We start from the raw sequence: 15398 nt of genomic DNA, 5'->3' as shown, positions 1-15398 counted from the left end.
GAAGCAATCAGATCATTATACAAGATTGTAGATGTGCACCATGTCTGTTTTTCTACCCGAATTCACTCTTTAGGTGAACTTACATTAATTTTATATCTAAATGTTTTCTTACAGGAACCAAATCGCAGATACACCTACTCTCTAGATTACCAGTCAGCTACTGTGAGTCCAGTGGATGTTGAACAGGAACCGAAAGACCTAGCTGCAAAATCTACAGAGGAATGGATGACACCAAGTAGTTTCCTGTATCCGGGATTCAGAAGCAGCATCGAAAGTAACAAGCATCCCAAAAAACCAGATGATGCACGGATCCTGGAGTTAACTAAGGTACGTAATGGAAGATTTATACGGACTTGTCAATGCTGTTCTTGTGTTGCAGAGACTAGTTTTAACTACTTACTTCATCATAAGGTGACTGGTGATAATTACACTCATTGATGTTGTGGATATAAAAATTGAGAGCTGTAGAATTGAAAGCAATGCAAAGCACAGAGTTTAGTTTATTCCACATAATATATGCCACATTCTTGCTGTCCCATTTACAAGATAAAGAGCCCTTTATTTGGTTATAACTTGTCCCTTGAGGAGTCAGCAGAGCAAAATGTATGTGGTAACAACCTGTTCCCATCTCCTTTTTTCGATAAAAAAAAAAAAAATGCATACTGTAGTGCCCTTCTAGCTGGCAGTACAAAGCGCTGGACCCGCATACAAGGATAACTAGGCTCTGATTCTATAAACTGCATAGTCCACTCCTCTGTGATATATTAAACCTTTTATATTTTAGGAGGTAATTTTTAATCTTTGAAAACTCACTTAGGTTAAAGCTGGGAGTGTCTAGGACTGTGTTCTCCAATTTGTGGACCTCCAGCTGTTGCAAAGTTTCAACTCCCAGCAGCCGTTTGCTGTACTGGCATGCTGGGAGTTGTACTTTTGCTACAGTGGGAGGTCCACGCTTTGAAGACCACTGGTCTATAATCTAGCCCTGCCCATGTGCAATAAGCTTGCAGGCTGCCAGAATTGACTTATTTAGCTGCATCACAATACTCGGAACATAGATCAGTATATCCAAAAAACAGAATTACAACTTCAGAAATTTATTTTGAAAATAATTGTATTGCAATTTTGTATTCACATGGGATGCAATAGTGTGACAGACTGCAATACCACAATGCCACAAATAATTAAAAGGCCATTCAGTTGAGAGGAATGGGTTAGGGTAAGAGTTTGGGTGGGATGTAGGTATGTTTGGTTTTAGGTTTTTGTGTATATGTAAGCTGTATTCTGGTTTGTTTATATGTTGTTTATATGTTGTAACATTACAAAAAAAAGATTTCTCGTTCAGCTCCATTGGGAGACACAGGAACCGTGGATATATCTTGCTGCCACTAGGAGGCTGACACTAGGCATAACAAAAAAAAGAAGTCGGCTCCTCAGCAGGATATACCCACCCACTGACTCAGAGACACTCAGTTTTTAGCTTAGTGTCCTAGGAGGCAGACACAGGTCTGGTTACTCCAGACCTGGTCTACTTTTATTATTTTCTAGTTTTATTAGAGTTTAGATTTTCTCTCCCTTTTTTATTTTTCTAGGTTGTGGTGACAGGAGCATGGCTCTGCCTGATTCCCCCGCATGCGACTGAAGGGCACGGTCCATAGAGTATGGTCTGTTAACCTTTCCTCGCCACCGACCAGCACCAGGTTGTACCTTGGGTCCGGGTCACCTATTGCCTCTGCTCGCCCCGCGTATTGAAGCATGGTATGATGCAGTTGGCCCAGACTGGTTGAAGACTTCTGGGGAGGGAAGACTTCAGGAAGGTAAGTATATCATCTTGGTGAGTATCAATCCCCCCCTCTCTGCTGGTGCCTCTCAGGGGTTAATAGGGCGGCAGTGTGGGGCACCAGTACAGTTAGCCTATGGAGGGGGGGCACCATTTGGGTCCTGCTGCTGTTGGGCAGCTGGCCCATTTAATCTTATGTTCGGGGTAGCCACGCTAAGGTCTGTGTGGAGGGGGCACCGTTTTGGGTCCTGCTGCTGTTGCGGCAGCTGGCCCGTTTACTTTCATCCCGCTGTGGCAGCGGGCTTTTTAGTTCTCCAGCAGCCGTCCCCACTGTACTGGGGACCACCGCCGACCTTCCCTACCTCTGTGCCCCCGGCGGTGCTCGCTGGCGTCAGGCTGGGCCTGCTGAAAAATTTAGTCCGCGGCTTTGGCCTAGTCCGGCCGCGTGTAGCTCCGCCCCCATAGTTCGCGCTTCGATGCGCTGCCAATCCCCGCACAGGGGGCATGTTTCAGCCTCTCCTGTGCTAGCGCGCGCACGGGGGACCCTTTTCAGCCACTCCCGTGCTAGTGCGCGCTGCGGGGGTAGCCAGTCTCCTCCCTCCTTTCTCTGGGATCACATGACGCCCTGCTCCGTCACAAGCTGCTGCTGCACTCTGCTCCTCTGAGTCCCATATCTCCAGCCTGAACGTGCTCCCTGGTACTGCAAGCTGTCCCTGCGCTCCTGGCAAGACTACAGGAACTTCAGGACACAGGGACCTGGGTGAGATTGTTCCTTTTTCCTTTCTGTCTCTGGGTAGCTGACTTCTCTGTATTTTTGCAATGTCCTCCCCCAGCTTTGAACCTCCTCACAGACAGGCGACCGCTTCGGTCACTTACTGTGCTTGTACGGGGTGTAAGGTTAAAATGCCGGGGGGTTCGGTTGAACCCACCTGTTCTGTCTGCTCTTCCTCCCGCCCTAATCCCCCCCACCCAGGATAGCCCCCTGAACCTGCCCCGGTTTGGGTGTCTTCTCTCTCCCAAACGATTTCTGATCTGGCGCAGGTTTCCAGGGAGGTAGCTACGGCCTTAACCCCTTAAGGACGCAGGTTTTTTCGGTTTTTGCACTTTCGTTTTTCCTCCTCACCTCTTAAAAATCATAACCCTTTCAATTTTACACCAAAAAATCCATATGATGGCTTATTTTTTGTGCCACCAATTCTACTTTGCAGTGACATTAGTCATTTTACCCAAAAATCTACAGCGAAATGGGAAAAAAAATCATTGTGCAACGAAATAGAAGAAAAAACGCAATTTTGTAAATTTTGGGGGTTTCCGTTTCTATGCAGTCCATTTTTCAGTACAAATGACATCTGATCTTTATTCTGTAGGTCCATACGATTAAAATGATACCCTACTTATATTGGTTTGATTTGGTCGTACTTCTGGAAAAAATCATAACTACATGCACGGAAATGTATGCATTTAAAATTGTCATCTTCTGACCCCTATAACATTTTTCTGCGTATGGGGCGGTATGAGGGCTCATTTTTTGCGCCGTGATCTGACGTTTTTAGCAGTACCATTGTATTTATCAGACTTTTTGATCGCTTTTTATTCATTTCTTCATGATATAAAAAGCAACCAAAAATACACTATTTTGGATTTTGGAATTTTTTTGCCCGTACGCCATTGACTGTGCGGTTTAATTAATGATATATTTTTATAGTTCGGACATTTACGCACGCGGTGATACCACATATGTTTATATTTTTTAATTTACATGGTGATTTTTTTATGGGAAAAGGGGGGTGATTTGAACTTTAATTAAGGAAAGGGTTAAATCAAATTTATTAAGTTTTTTTTACACTTTGTTTTTTGCAGTGTTAAAGCTCCCATAGGGGGCTATAACACTGCACACACTGATTGCCAGCGCTGTTCACTGCAAAGCCATAGCTTTGCAGTGATCAGTGTTATCGGCAGTCGATTGCTCAAGCCTGCATCTCAGGCTTGGAGCAATCAGTCGCCGAAGGGACATGCCAGAGGAAGGTAAGAGGACCTTTGTTCATGTCCCAGCTGATCGGGACACCGCATTTTCACTGCGGTGGTCCTGATCAGCCCCGCTGAGGAGCCGGGCATCTTTCACTTTCGTTTTAGACGCGGCGTTCAACTTTGAACGTCGCGTCTAAAGGGTTAATAGCGTGCGGCACCGCGATCAATGCCACGCGCTATTAGCCCCGGGTCCCGGCTTCAGATACATGCCGGGACCGACCCGATATAACACGGGGTCACCGCGTGACCCCGCGTTATATCGCGGGAGCCGGCCAAGGACGTAAATATACTTCCTTGGTCGTTAAGGGGTTAAAGCAGTCCTCCTTGCATCCTCCTCACGAGACAAGTTAGTCGTCTTCAGACCGTCGACGCTCCCACAGGCGTCCCAGGGTCATTTATTCTGACTCCTCTCTGGAGCGCAGGTCTTCCCGCTGCTCCCGCTCCAGGTCCCCTCCATCTAGGCAGCGCCCTCGGTCACGTGGTCGCTCTCCTAGGGGCCGTTCCTGATCCCGGGCCCACATTACCATATCCATGGCAACTAGATCCGGAGCTTCCACTGCCCGTTCCCGGTCTCCCCAATGAACTGGTGGACTCAGACTCGGCTCTGCAATCGGATTCTGAAAAGCTGTCATCCATGTCGGACTTGGTGGGCAGCTTGGTGTCAGCTGTCAGGGACACTGGACCCTACAGGACCCTGAAACTCCGGACCCTGCTCCTGGAGTTTCCTTTACACGGACTCATCGCTCCCCCAAGGTCTTCCATCCTCATAAGGAGTTTGACGATCTTCTGGAGAACGCCTGGAAGCTTCCGGAGAAGCGCTTCCAGGGCACTAAACGGTTGAAGACTCTGTGTCCGTTTTCTCAGGAGTTTGTCTCTAAATGGCCCGTTCCACCGCTGGTGGACCCCCCAGTCTCCCGTTTATCAAAATCCACCACCTTGCTGCTGACGGATGCCGCTTCCTTTAAGGATCCCGCGGACAAGCGGGTGGAAAATCTGGCGAAGTATGCCTTTGAGGCGGTTGGGTCCTCCTTGCTTCCGGCCTTTGCCTCAACTTGGGTCTCTAAGGCCTTGTCAGTTTGGGCTTCTCAGCTCCGCCAAGGGGTGTTGTCTGGGGCCCCTTGGGAGGATCTGGCAGATATTGCTTTCCAGATCTCCAAGGCAGGTGACTATATCTGCCAAGTCTCCTTGGAGTCAGCATGCTGTGCGGCCGGCGATCTAGTCGCTAATCACCGCTCTATATGGTTAAAGGCTTCGAACGCCGACTCGGCTTCCAAAAAATCTTTGACGGAAATGGCCTTTACTGACGGCCGTCTTTTTGGAAAAAAGCTGGACAACATCATTTCTGACGCTACGGGTGGTAAGAGTTCCTTGCTTCCCCAGAATAAGGCGCGTCGCCCTGTGGCTCGCGGGGGATTTCACACGACCGCTTCCTTTCGGTCGTTTCGCTCCATAGGCTCTGGCCGCCAGGATAAGTCGGGTTTCTCACAAACTAGACAAGCCCTGTCCTTTAAGCCACGCCCCTCCTGGAAGCAGGAGGGCCGTTCCAGCCGTTTCCCCGCAAAGTCAGGAACTCACAAGCCTACTTCAAACTGAAGGGGCGCCCCCACCCGAGACTCTCCCTAAGGTGGGCGGTCGCTCATCCCTCTTTCGGGATGTCTTTTTGGCTCAAGTCCAGGATTCCTGGGTTCGGGACGTCGTATCCGGGGGTTACCGGATCGAGTTCGGCTCTCTTCCCTGGGATCATTTTTTTTCAGTCCCGGCCTCCTCGTTCACCGTCCTGGCTGCAGGTTTTCGCTCTGCCATTCGCACTCTGCTGGAGCAAGGTGTCATTGTGCCTGTTCCTCCTCAGGACCGTTTCCGAGGTTTCCGTTTCTATTCAAACCTCTTCGTTGTCCCCAACAAAGGGGGAACGGTCCGTCTGATTTTGGACCTAAAGCTCCTCAATCGGCACCTTTGACTTCGCCACTTCCGGATGGAGTCCCTGCGCTCGATTGTTGCGTCCATGGATCGGGGCGAATTCCTGTCTTCCGTGGACATCCGGGGTACATATCTCCACATCCCGATTTTTTCCTCCGCACCAACGGTTCTTGCGGTTTGCCATTCCGGAGGGTCACTTTCAATTTGTGGCCCTGCCTTTCAGCCTGGCCACTGCCCCCAGGGTCTTTACCAAGGTCCTGGTGGCTTTCATGGCCATCCTCCGCTCCTGAGGGGTGTCTGTCATTCCTTATCTGGATGATCTGCATATCAAAGCCCCGTCCCGGGTCCAGAACGAGGACAGTCTCCACATCACCCTGCAGACTCTGACCAGTTTCGGGTGGCTGATAAACGAGGAAAATCCAATCTTTCTCTCTCCCAGTCTCTGATTTTTCTGGGCCTTCGGTTCGATACCAAGAGGGCCCGGGTTTTCCTTCCGCCGGACAAGCAAAATGCTCTTCGGTCGGGTGTCCGCCTCTTGAGACGCCCACATTCTGTGTCCATTCGCTCCTGCATGGCAGTGTTGGGCAAGATGGTGGCAGTCATGGAGGCGGTTCCTTTTGCACAGTTTCATTGCCGCCCGCTTCAGTGGGCCATTCTGTCTCTCTGGGACGGGTCTCCCCTGTCCTTGGATCGTCGGATCCGTCTGTCCTCCTCCGACTCGCCAGTTGCTCCTTTGGTGGATCCGCTCTCCTCTCCTCCTGGGTGGTTGCTTGTTCCTTCCATTGGACTGGCTGGTCCTCACGACGGACGCGAGTCTCCTCGGTTGGGGGGGGCGTTCTTCTGGACTGGACGATCCAGGGCCGCTGGTCCCCCCAGGAGGCCCGTCTTCCCATCAATGTCCTGGAGATCCGGGCCATCTTGCTGTGTCTCCTGCACTGGGAGTCCCTTCTCCGGGGCCGCCCGGTCCGCATTCAGACGGCCGTGGCGTATGTCGACCGTCAAGGGGGCACTCGCAGCCGCACTGCCATGGCCGAGGTGTCCAAGATCTTGGTCTGGGCGGAACGCTTGGTTCCCTCCATTTCAGCGATCCACATCCCGGGGGTGGAGAATTGGGAAGCGGACTTTCTAAGTCACTCCTCTCCCGACCCCGGGGAGTGGTCTCTTCACCCGGAGGTGTCAGAGTCCATTTGCGATCACTGGGGGATTCCGGATGTGGACCTCGTTGCGTCCCGCCTGAACCGGCAAGTTCAGGCCTTCGTGGCAAAGTCCCGAGATCCTCTGGCGCTGGCTGCGGACGCTCTTGTCATTCCCTGGTCTCACTTCTCTCTCCCTTATCTGCTTGTGGCGGACGTTTCCTTTCGACTTCCGGATCGGCTCGATCTTCTTTCTCAGGGTCCACTTTGCCACCCCAATTCTCGCGATATTGAAGGCCCGTGGTTTTTCCTCCGGGGTTATTCACACCATGCTCAAGGCGCGTAAGCAGTCCTCGGCCAGGATTTATCACAGGACTTGGTGGGCCTACTTTCGGTGGTGTGAAGCCCGCTCTCTTTCTCCGTTTTGTTTTTCTCTGCCGAACCTCCTGGAGTTTTTGAATACTGGCCTTGAAACGCGTTTGACTCTTAGTTCCCTCAAGGGTCAAGTGTCGGCGCTGTCTATTCTTTTTCAGCGGCCTCTGGCTTCCGACTCTTCTGTTCGCACTTTCCTTGAAGGGGTGGCTCATGAGGTTCCTCCTTACAGGTCTCCTACTCCCCCTTGGGACCTGAACTTGGTCCTGAGTGCCTTGCAGTCCACTCCGTTCGAGCCTATTCGGGACATCTCCCTTTGTTTCCTTTCTTGGAAGGTGGCCTTCCTGGTTGCCGTGACCTCCATCCGAAGGGTGTCGGAATTGGCGGCTCTGTCTTGTCAACCCCCCTTCCTGGTTCTTCATCAGGATAAGGCTGTGCTCCGGCCAGTACCTTCTTTTCAACCAAAAGTGGTTTCTTCATTTCATCTGAACGAAGATATCGTTCTTCCCTCCTTCTGCCCTGCTCCGTCTCATCCTAAGGAGCGCTCCCTCCATAACCTGGATGTGGTCAGAGCCTTGCAGGTTTACCTTTCGGCCACATCTTCTTTCTGAAGGTCTGATTCGCTGTTCACCCTTCCGCAGGGCCGACGCAAAGGTTTGCCGGCTTCTAAGGCCACCATTTCCAGATGGATCCGGTCCGCCATTTCTGAGGCGTATCGTTCTAAGGGGAAGAATCCCCCCTTCCGGGTTACGGCTCACTCCACTCGCTCTGTGGGGGCCAACAGGTGTGTAAGGCAGCCACTTGGTCTTCGGTGCACACGTTCACAAAATTCTACCAAGTGCACACTTCTGATTCCACTGACGTCAGTTTGGGGTGTTAGGTTTTGCAGGCAGCGGTGGCTCTGCCACCCGCTTGATTCCGGGTTACTTTGGTTTTCCCACCCGGGGACTGCTTTGATACGTCCCACGGTTCCTGTGTCCCCCAATGGAGCTGAACGAGAAAAGGAGATTTTTTACACTTACCGTAAAATCTCTTTCTCGGAAGATCCATTGGGGGACACAGCTCCCACCCCGTTGGTTCTTAGTTTGTTGTCTGAGGGTCGGTCGCCTATCAGTCTGTTGGTTCCTTGTTTTTGACTGGGCTCCTTCGGACTCTGTATTTTTTCGGTTCCTCCTATTGCTCTGGGACTAAAACGGAGTGTCTCTGAGTCAGTGGGTGGGTATATCCTTCTGGGAGGAGCCGACTTCTTTTTTTGTTATTCCTAGTGTCAGCCTCCTAGTGGCAGCAAGATTTACCCACGGTTCCTGTGTCCCCCAATGGATTTTTCGAGAGAGATTTTACGGTAAAAGTAAAAAATCTCCTTATATAAAAAAAAAACTAAGTCCATGCAGTGCCATATTTGCTGCTATGCACCAGAGAGCAGGTGCCTAGGAATTGCAAAATTAAAAGGACGACACACCACTGTAATACTCACGTTTTTTCTACCTTCTTAAAGGGGGATTCCAGGAATTTTTTTATTTGGCTATGCTACAGGGGCTGTAAAGTTAGTGTAGTTCATCATATAGTGTCTGTACCTGCGTGTGACGGTTTTCTCACAATTCTTTTGTGATTTTCACCCCAGTATTTATTTTTAACAGCATACAAAATGACTAACAGGAAATACAGTACACAAAAAACTAGCCACAGTATTAAGGCAATCTCATGACATAGCCATTTAGCCCCAAGACAAGCTCAAATCATTCCTAAGCATGTCCATTACTGTCTTGCAGATACGTACTAAAATCACCTTATGGTGGATAACCCCTTTAACCCCTTAACGACCACGGACGTAAATGTACGTCCTGGTTTGGCGGGACTTCGCACACTAGGACCTACATTTCCGTCCTGTGTATGACTGCGAGCCTCGGAACGGTGCTCGCGTCATACACAGCCGAGGACCCACCGGTAATAGCCGACATCTGCGATCACGCGGATGTCCGCCATTAACCCCTCAGATGCCGTGATCAATACAGATCACGGCATCTGCGGCAGTGCTGTACTTTGAATGGATAATCGGATCTCCTGCAGCGATCCGATCTACCAGCATGGCGGCGGAAGGTCTCCTCACCTGGCTCCAGCCATCTCTCAGGGTCTTCTCCTCTGGTCTGAGATCGAGCTGATAACACTGATAACTATACATAGCACTGAACAGTATTAGCAATCCCTATGGGGACATAAAAAGTGTGGAAAAAAAAGTTGAAAAATGTAAAAAAAAAAAACAAAAAGTGAAAAATGCTTTATTAATAAATTGCTATACGGTCCGACACGGTTTTTACAATATTTTTATTCATGGGAAGAAGCGGTTTACACTGATCGTTTTTGGCAACATTCCAGATGCGCTCAATTACCTAGTTTCTGACCGGAACACAGTGACGTTCTCTGTACCTTTTAGACGTCGCGATCAACTTTGATTGCGGCATCTAAAGGGTTAATGCCGGGCATCGGCCCAATCGGTGATTTCAGCAATTAACCCTGGGTCCTAGCTGCTGATAGCAGTCGGGACCCACCTGGTTTGAAGCGTGCTCAGCTCGTGAGCATGCTTTGAACCCCAGTAATGGGACCAGGGCATACAGGTACGCCCAGCGTCCTTAAGTACCAGGATGCAAGGACATACCCATACGCCTGTGTCCTGAACAGGTTAAGGTACATGTCTGTGTGGATGTATGTATGCATGTAGTAAGTGTGTGTGTGTATGTTGTAAGTGCATTCCTGTATTTGTATAAATATTTTTTATAAAAAATTATTGGAAGGCAAACCCCCTTTTGTTAACATAATAATGAATACAGTTTGCGTTGGTAAAAGTGTCAGGAACTACAGGGTGTATTCAGTTATAGCCAAGGGGTGTATTTTTTATTAATGTATTTCAGTCCTGTTTTGTTTAACCTAAGGGATGGATCACAGGTTGCCTCAATTGGAGGTGATAAGAACAGTTTCATCTAGATTTGTGTATTTATTTATGGCTGTAGCTGCATACTGAAAACAGTAAAGAAGTTATTCTCTTAAAACCCATAAAACAGAAAGGTCAACTTTGACAGCCAAATAGTTCTTGTATATTTTTAATTAGCTTTTAATGTAAAGTGTCAGCTCCACATCACGCTTTCTGAAAGGTCAGGCTGATAAAGTAAATATCTATGTATGTCTTGTATTGCAGGCCTGGAAAGAAAATATTCTGCACGCAAACACCCTGCAGCCCACGCTCTCCCGGGACCACTGGAGTTGGGCAGATCGGCACATTGACTTTGATGTGTTTAAGAAGTCCTGTCGGAGGGGTTCTCTGTCAGCCCCCATCACTGCCCATATTACAGGTGTATTTCTTAATATTCTAGTGAAGCTATTTCCTCATTATAACTACAGGCACAGCTCCACTCCCCCAGGACTGATAGAATTAGCATTGCCTTATTGCTGCGCTCATGTAATTAACAGCACTCTGTAAAATTAAGCCAAAACACATCTATCATTTGCCTGGCAGAGCTGGTATATTTAGATGTGGCTAGACCTCCCTTGAGCGCTCAGTGTGCACATGAATAAAATCTACGATATTGTGGAGTAGCTGTGAAATGACTGAAGGGAAAAGTCTACACAAACAAGAGACCTAATAAAGAACGCAAAACTTCAGACAGGCAGAGGGAAAATTGAGACCTGACTCTTTCTGTTTTCTTTATAACATTTCATAATCTTGGCTTCAAACTTTATACAGACTGGTTTGGTAAATGTATCACTTTACATCAGGAAACTGTGTAGCACGTAGAAAGAAAACAGAACAGGAGACATGAAGAAGGCTACAAGTCATTTCCATGGTGGAGGCCCATTGAAGTACCATAACAGCACAAAATGATTTGTAGCCTTCTCCACGTCCCCTACTCTGTTTACTATCCCCCTTCTACACTGCTTCCTGATGTAAAGGAATAAAGTTATTTAAATACTCATCCGGTGAGTGCCCCATTAATGTCTTCACCTTCATAACTAATGGCAATCCCTTCTTTGACTCTTGACACACAATTTATCCCAGTCTGTATCTCTAATTGTCTTTAAAGCGTACCTGTCATAGTGCAAAAAAAAAGAAAAACAGTGATATGTTACTCAGGACCCAATCCTGATCATGTGCATATAATTTTTATGTGTCTCAGACCTATATATCCAGAGATATAAGCATTTATCTGCTGGTGAGTTACTTTTTAATTGTGCAGGCTGGAGGGTGCGTGTCAGTCTGTCTCCCTCACAGGAGCAAGCCTGTGCAGTCAGCCAATCAGTACTCTCTACTCTGTAACCCTTTCCTCTCTGGTTTTATGCTGTGTCATGTGTCAGAGGAAGATACTTGGAGCTTGCCTGCAGTAGTCAGAAGATATTATGGTGAATTCATAACAGGATAAAATGTATAAATATAAGAATAGATCTTTATAAAATTAGTGCAAGGATTTTTTAGATAAAAGTACAGCATTTTTATGAATACATGTTCTATCTGTTTTATCTTCTCCTAGTAAAGCTGGATGCTAATCAGCATAGCTGTCACTATGTGTGTCATTCATATTTCACAGACTCCTGAATGTCTGATCAACTTCTTTGTCATTCAGGAGTCCGAGAAAGCTTTGACTATTTCAGCATGCTGGGAGTTGTAGTTTAGTAACAACTGAAGCTGCAATGTTTGTAAATAACTGTGTTAGAGCAGTGTTGCCTCCAGCTGTTTTAAAACTACAGCTCCCAGCATGTCCACACATCCTTTATCTGTAGTTTTGCATACACAATAGAAATCTCCTATACTGGATACCGGTATGCTTTACGGCCGGTATCCAGTATGCTGTAAAATCTAGACTAGTCTGTCTGGCTAAAAGACAGGCGACCCCTTGTGGTGGCTATTTTGAGCTAGAGTTTCAGGTAAAAATGTAAAAAAAAATTTAACGGGTGTATATTGTGAAATGTCATATTATAATAAGTCCTGCAATATATGAAAAGTTTTTAACAATGACAGTGCCTCTTTAACCAATCTATTGGGCAACCAGTCCTTTTTCTAACTTTTTCTAACTTGTCTGAACTATCCTCTATACAATAATTATGCTTGCAATGATCTCTCAGACTGACCAGCCTTTACAGCTCTCTTACAGTCACTCCATCTCCAGAACCTGTCTCACATGCCAGCATTCACCATCTTTACATGATACCTTCACAGGCTCCACTCCTTCTCAGCCACTCACTTTTTTGTCCTTTTCTCTCTTTCACAGCCCAACAGTGTTTTCCTTAGTGGTAGTCTAAGCCCAGACCTCTGCCATGTCTTGCAGCAGGATGACAGTCCAGGAACACCATTTGTAGTATTCTCAACTAACAGTGGAATGGTGACGCCATTTAGTTAGTGGTTCACCAGTTCCTACTCTGCATATTGAGGAGTGCATAGACTCTGAGGGTCCAAGAACATCAACAATGCAACATCATATTAGCACATTGCCACATATAACAAATAAAGGCACAGTAACCTGTTTCTCAATAGTTTTTCACAACAACAAAAAACTTAGCAACTTTGTAAGGAGGTGAATATGGGTGCTTACAGATGCTGCCCCCACTTACATATGACAAAATATATAAATATATACATATGCAGAATATATATTATTATATTAGTATTTTCTCATAATAGGTTGAAATGAAATCCAACATCTACAGAATCCCCTAATAAACAACTATATATTACAGCAACACCACGTAAAAAGAACTGTTGCATTTTTTTTTTTTTTTTTACATGTTTTACGATACTTGTTCATTTCTCGAGTGCTTCATTGGGGGACACAGGCAAAAAAACAAAAGAAAGGCTGCTCCTCCCAGCAGGATATACCCGCCTCCTGGCTCTGAGCAGCTCAGTTTTAGCTTAGTGTCAGCAGGAGGCAGACACAGGTCTGGAGCTCTCCAGAACTGGTCTTATTTCTTTTGTTTTTTTTGCCTAGTTTCTGCTAAAGTTTAGTTTTTCTTTCCTTCATTGTTTTCTCTAGAGTGGGCCGACTACAACATGGCGATCCCCCTGCAAGCTAGGGGCACAGCGCATTGCTGGATGGACCGCTAACCCCTCTTTGCCAGCAACCAGTGCCTGGTGGTGTACCTAGGGTCCGGGTCCACTGTATGCCAGCTGAGCTAGCTAAAGGCAGGTGGCCATGGCTGGTCGAAGACTTTGGTAAGTATGTTCCCTGTGGGGGAGTATGCATGTCCCCGCCCCCCAAATTCCCTCATGAACTTCTTCTCCTGGGGCCAGAGTCACTCTTTCCTTAGGTGGGGGGGCTTTGTTCCTGGGCTATGGCAGGCACAGACAGGGACCTTCTGCAACCTGGTTTATTAGGGGTTAATCAGCCGCTCACTCACTCCTTCTGTGCTGTGCGGCAGTATTATTCATCAGGGCTGTGAGCGGTGATGTGTGCATAGTCACGACTGGGCATGAGGAGGTCCGGGTCGCTGCGACTTTTCTCCCGACAGCGCTTCTGTTCTGCGCTGCACAGCCCCGCTTCTTGCACAGACAGGGGCCTTCTTCTTTCGGCCCGTGCCACGGTCATGGTCGGCTCTCTAATTGAGCCCGCAGCTTGGGCCTAGCCATAACTCCGCCCCCTTATTTTATTTGGTGCCGTATTGCGCGCCTGGAATCATGTGACCCCTCCTCCTTTCTCTCTCTTCTCAGCGCGCACTCCAGTAGCAGGCTGTAGCCTGTCATATGAGAGTGTGTGCTGCAGGGGGCTGCTTTCATCCTCCCCTTCCCTACCCCACCAATGAGGGTATAGTGCGCGCTCTGGGGGTCAGGGCTCTGACCACCCAAGTAGTTTGCACTGGACACAGGATCCTGGGTGTGATTACTCCTTGTCTCTCTGGCTGTCTGACTTACTAGTGCTGCTTATTTCTGACCCGACCCCCCGCCCTCCCCCGTCAAGCAGCCCCGTCAAGTGTGCTGGTCACTTATTACTAATGTTCAACCTGTAAAACTAAGATGCCAGGCGGTTCGACAGAGCCTACCTGCTCGCCCTGTGCTTCCCTGCGACCCATTCCTTCCCAGGCTACCGTTCAGGATGGCCGGCCAGTGAGAGGTCTGATCCAGCTCCTCAGTGGGTTTCCTCCCTTTCTCAGACAATCTCCAACTTGGCCAGGGTCTCCCAGCAAGTGGTTTCCGCTTTTGGGTGGTCCTCTTTGCGTTCGTCCCCAAGGGAGACGATGGTAGATCCTCCCTCATGCCATTCTCTACGGCCGCTCTCTCTTCCTCCTCCAGGCGCTGGAACCGGTCACCCACTGTCTGCTTCCGGTCTACACCCCCCCCCCCTTCCCAGTCCACTTCCACCCATTCCAGGACTCCCAAGGGGAGCTAGTGGACTCGGATTCAAGTCCTCCCTGTGACTCGGAAGAGACTTCCCGCATGTCAGATTTGGTGGATAGTTTGGTGTCAGCAGTCAGACACCTTCCACCTGCAGGACCCAGGAACTTCAGGGGCAGTACCTGAAGTGTCCTTTCCCCTTGCTCGTCGGGCAACCCAAGTTTTCAGCCCTCACACTGCGTTTGCCTCGGGCAATCTAGTGGCTCTTCGGCGCTCTTTGTGGCTTAAGGCTTGGAATGCCGTTGCAGCCTCTAAACACTCCCTTACTGAGCTTACCTTTCTGACGTCTCGTCTCTTTGGCAAGCGCCTAGATGAGATCACCTCTGAGGCTAAAATCGACCGCGCCGCTAGGACTCATGGAAGATTTCTTCCTTTCGTTTCTCGGGTTGCTCGGACAAACCGGCAACCTCGCAGGATACCTCACCGCACTCACCCCTCCTGGAACTCGGGGGCCCCACTCCAACCACCCCTCTTCCAAGTCCGGGACTCGCCAGCCTCCCACTGCCTTAGAGTGCGCCCCTATCCGAGTCTTCCCCTCGGGTGGGAGGTCGCCTGTCCCTCTTTCGGGACGTTTGACTAGCGCACATTCAGGATGCTTGGGTCCGTCAGGTCGTGTCTCAGGGCTATCGAATTCTCTTCCATTGCCCGAGCTCGTTTTTTCAGGTCCCGCCCCCCCCCTTTGGTCTCCCGCTCTTGCTGCAGCTTTTCAGGTGGCCCTTCACACCCTCCTGTCTCAGGGAATGATCATGCTGGTCCCTCCTCTGTAACGTTTTTGGGGGTTCTACTCCAATCTTTTCATAGT

The 15398-nt window shown here is 48.7% G+C and overlaps 1 protein-coding gene across 2 annotated transcripts in view; it reads left to right on the top strand.

The window, feature by feature from the left end:
* The window catches only part of CFAP92 (cilia and flagella associated protein 92 (putative)), a 140091-nt gene that overhangs the window by 106808 nt on the left and 17885 nt on the right, over window positions 1-15398 (top strand). For both annotated transcript variants that reach the window (XM_056524213.1, XM_056524212.1), the window contains exons 14-15: window positions 115-327; window positions 10418-10571. In XM_056524213.1, coding sequence (XP_056380188.1) covers window positions 115-327; window positions 10418-10571 — 367 coding nt within the window. The remainder of the gene's footprint in view (window positions 1-114; window positions 328-10417; window positions 10572-15398) is intronic.

The sequence above is a fragment of the Hyla sarda genome, chromosome 6 (assembly GCF_029499605.1).
Source record: "Hyla sarda isolate aHylSar1 chromosome 6, aHylSar1.hap1, whole genome shotgun sequence".
Lineage (NCBI taxonomy): Eukaryota > Metazoa > Chordata > Amphibia > Anura > Hylidae > Hyla > Hyla sarda.
This window is presented reverse-complemented; position numbering and strand designations above follow the sequence as displayed.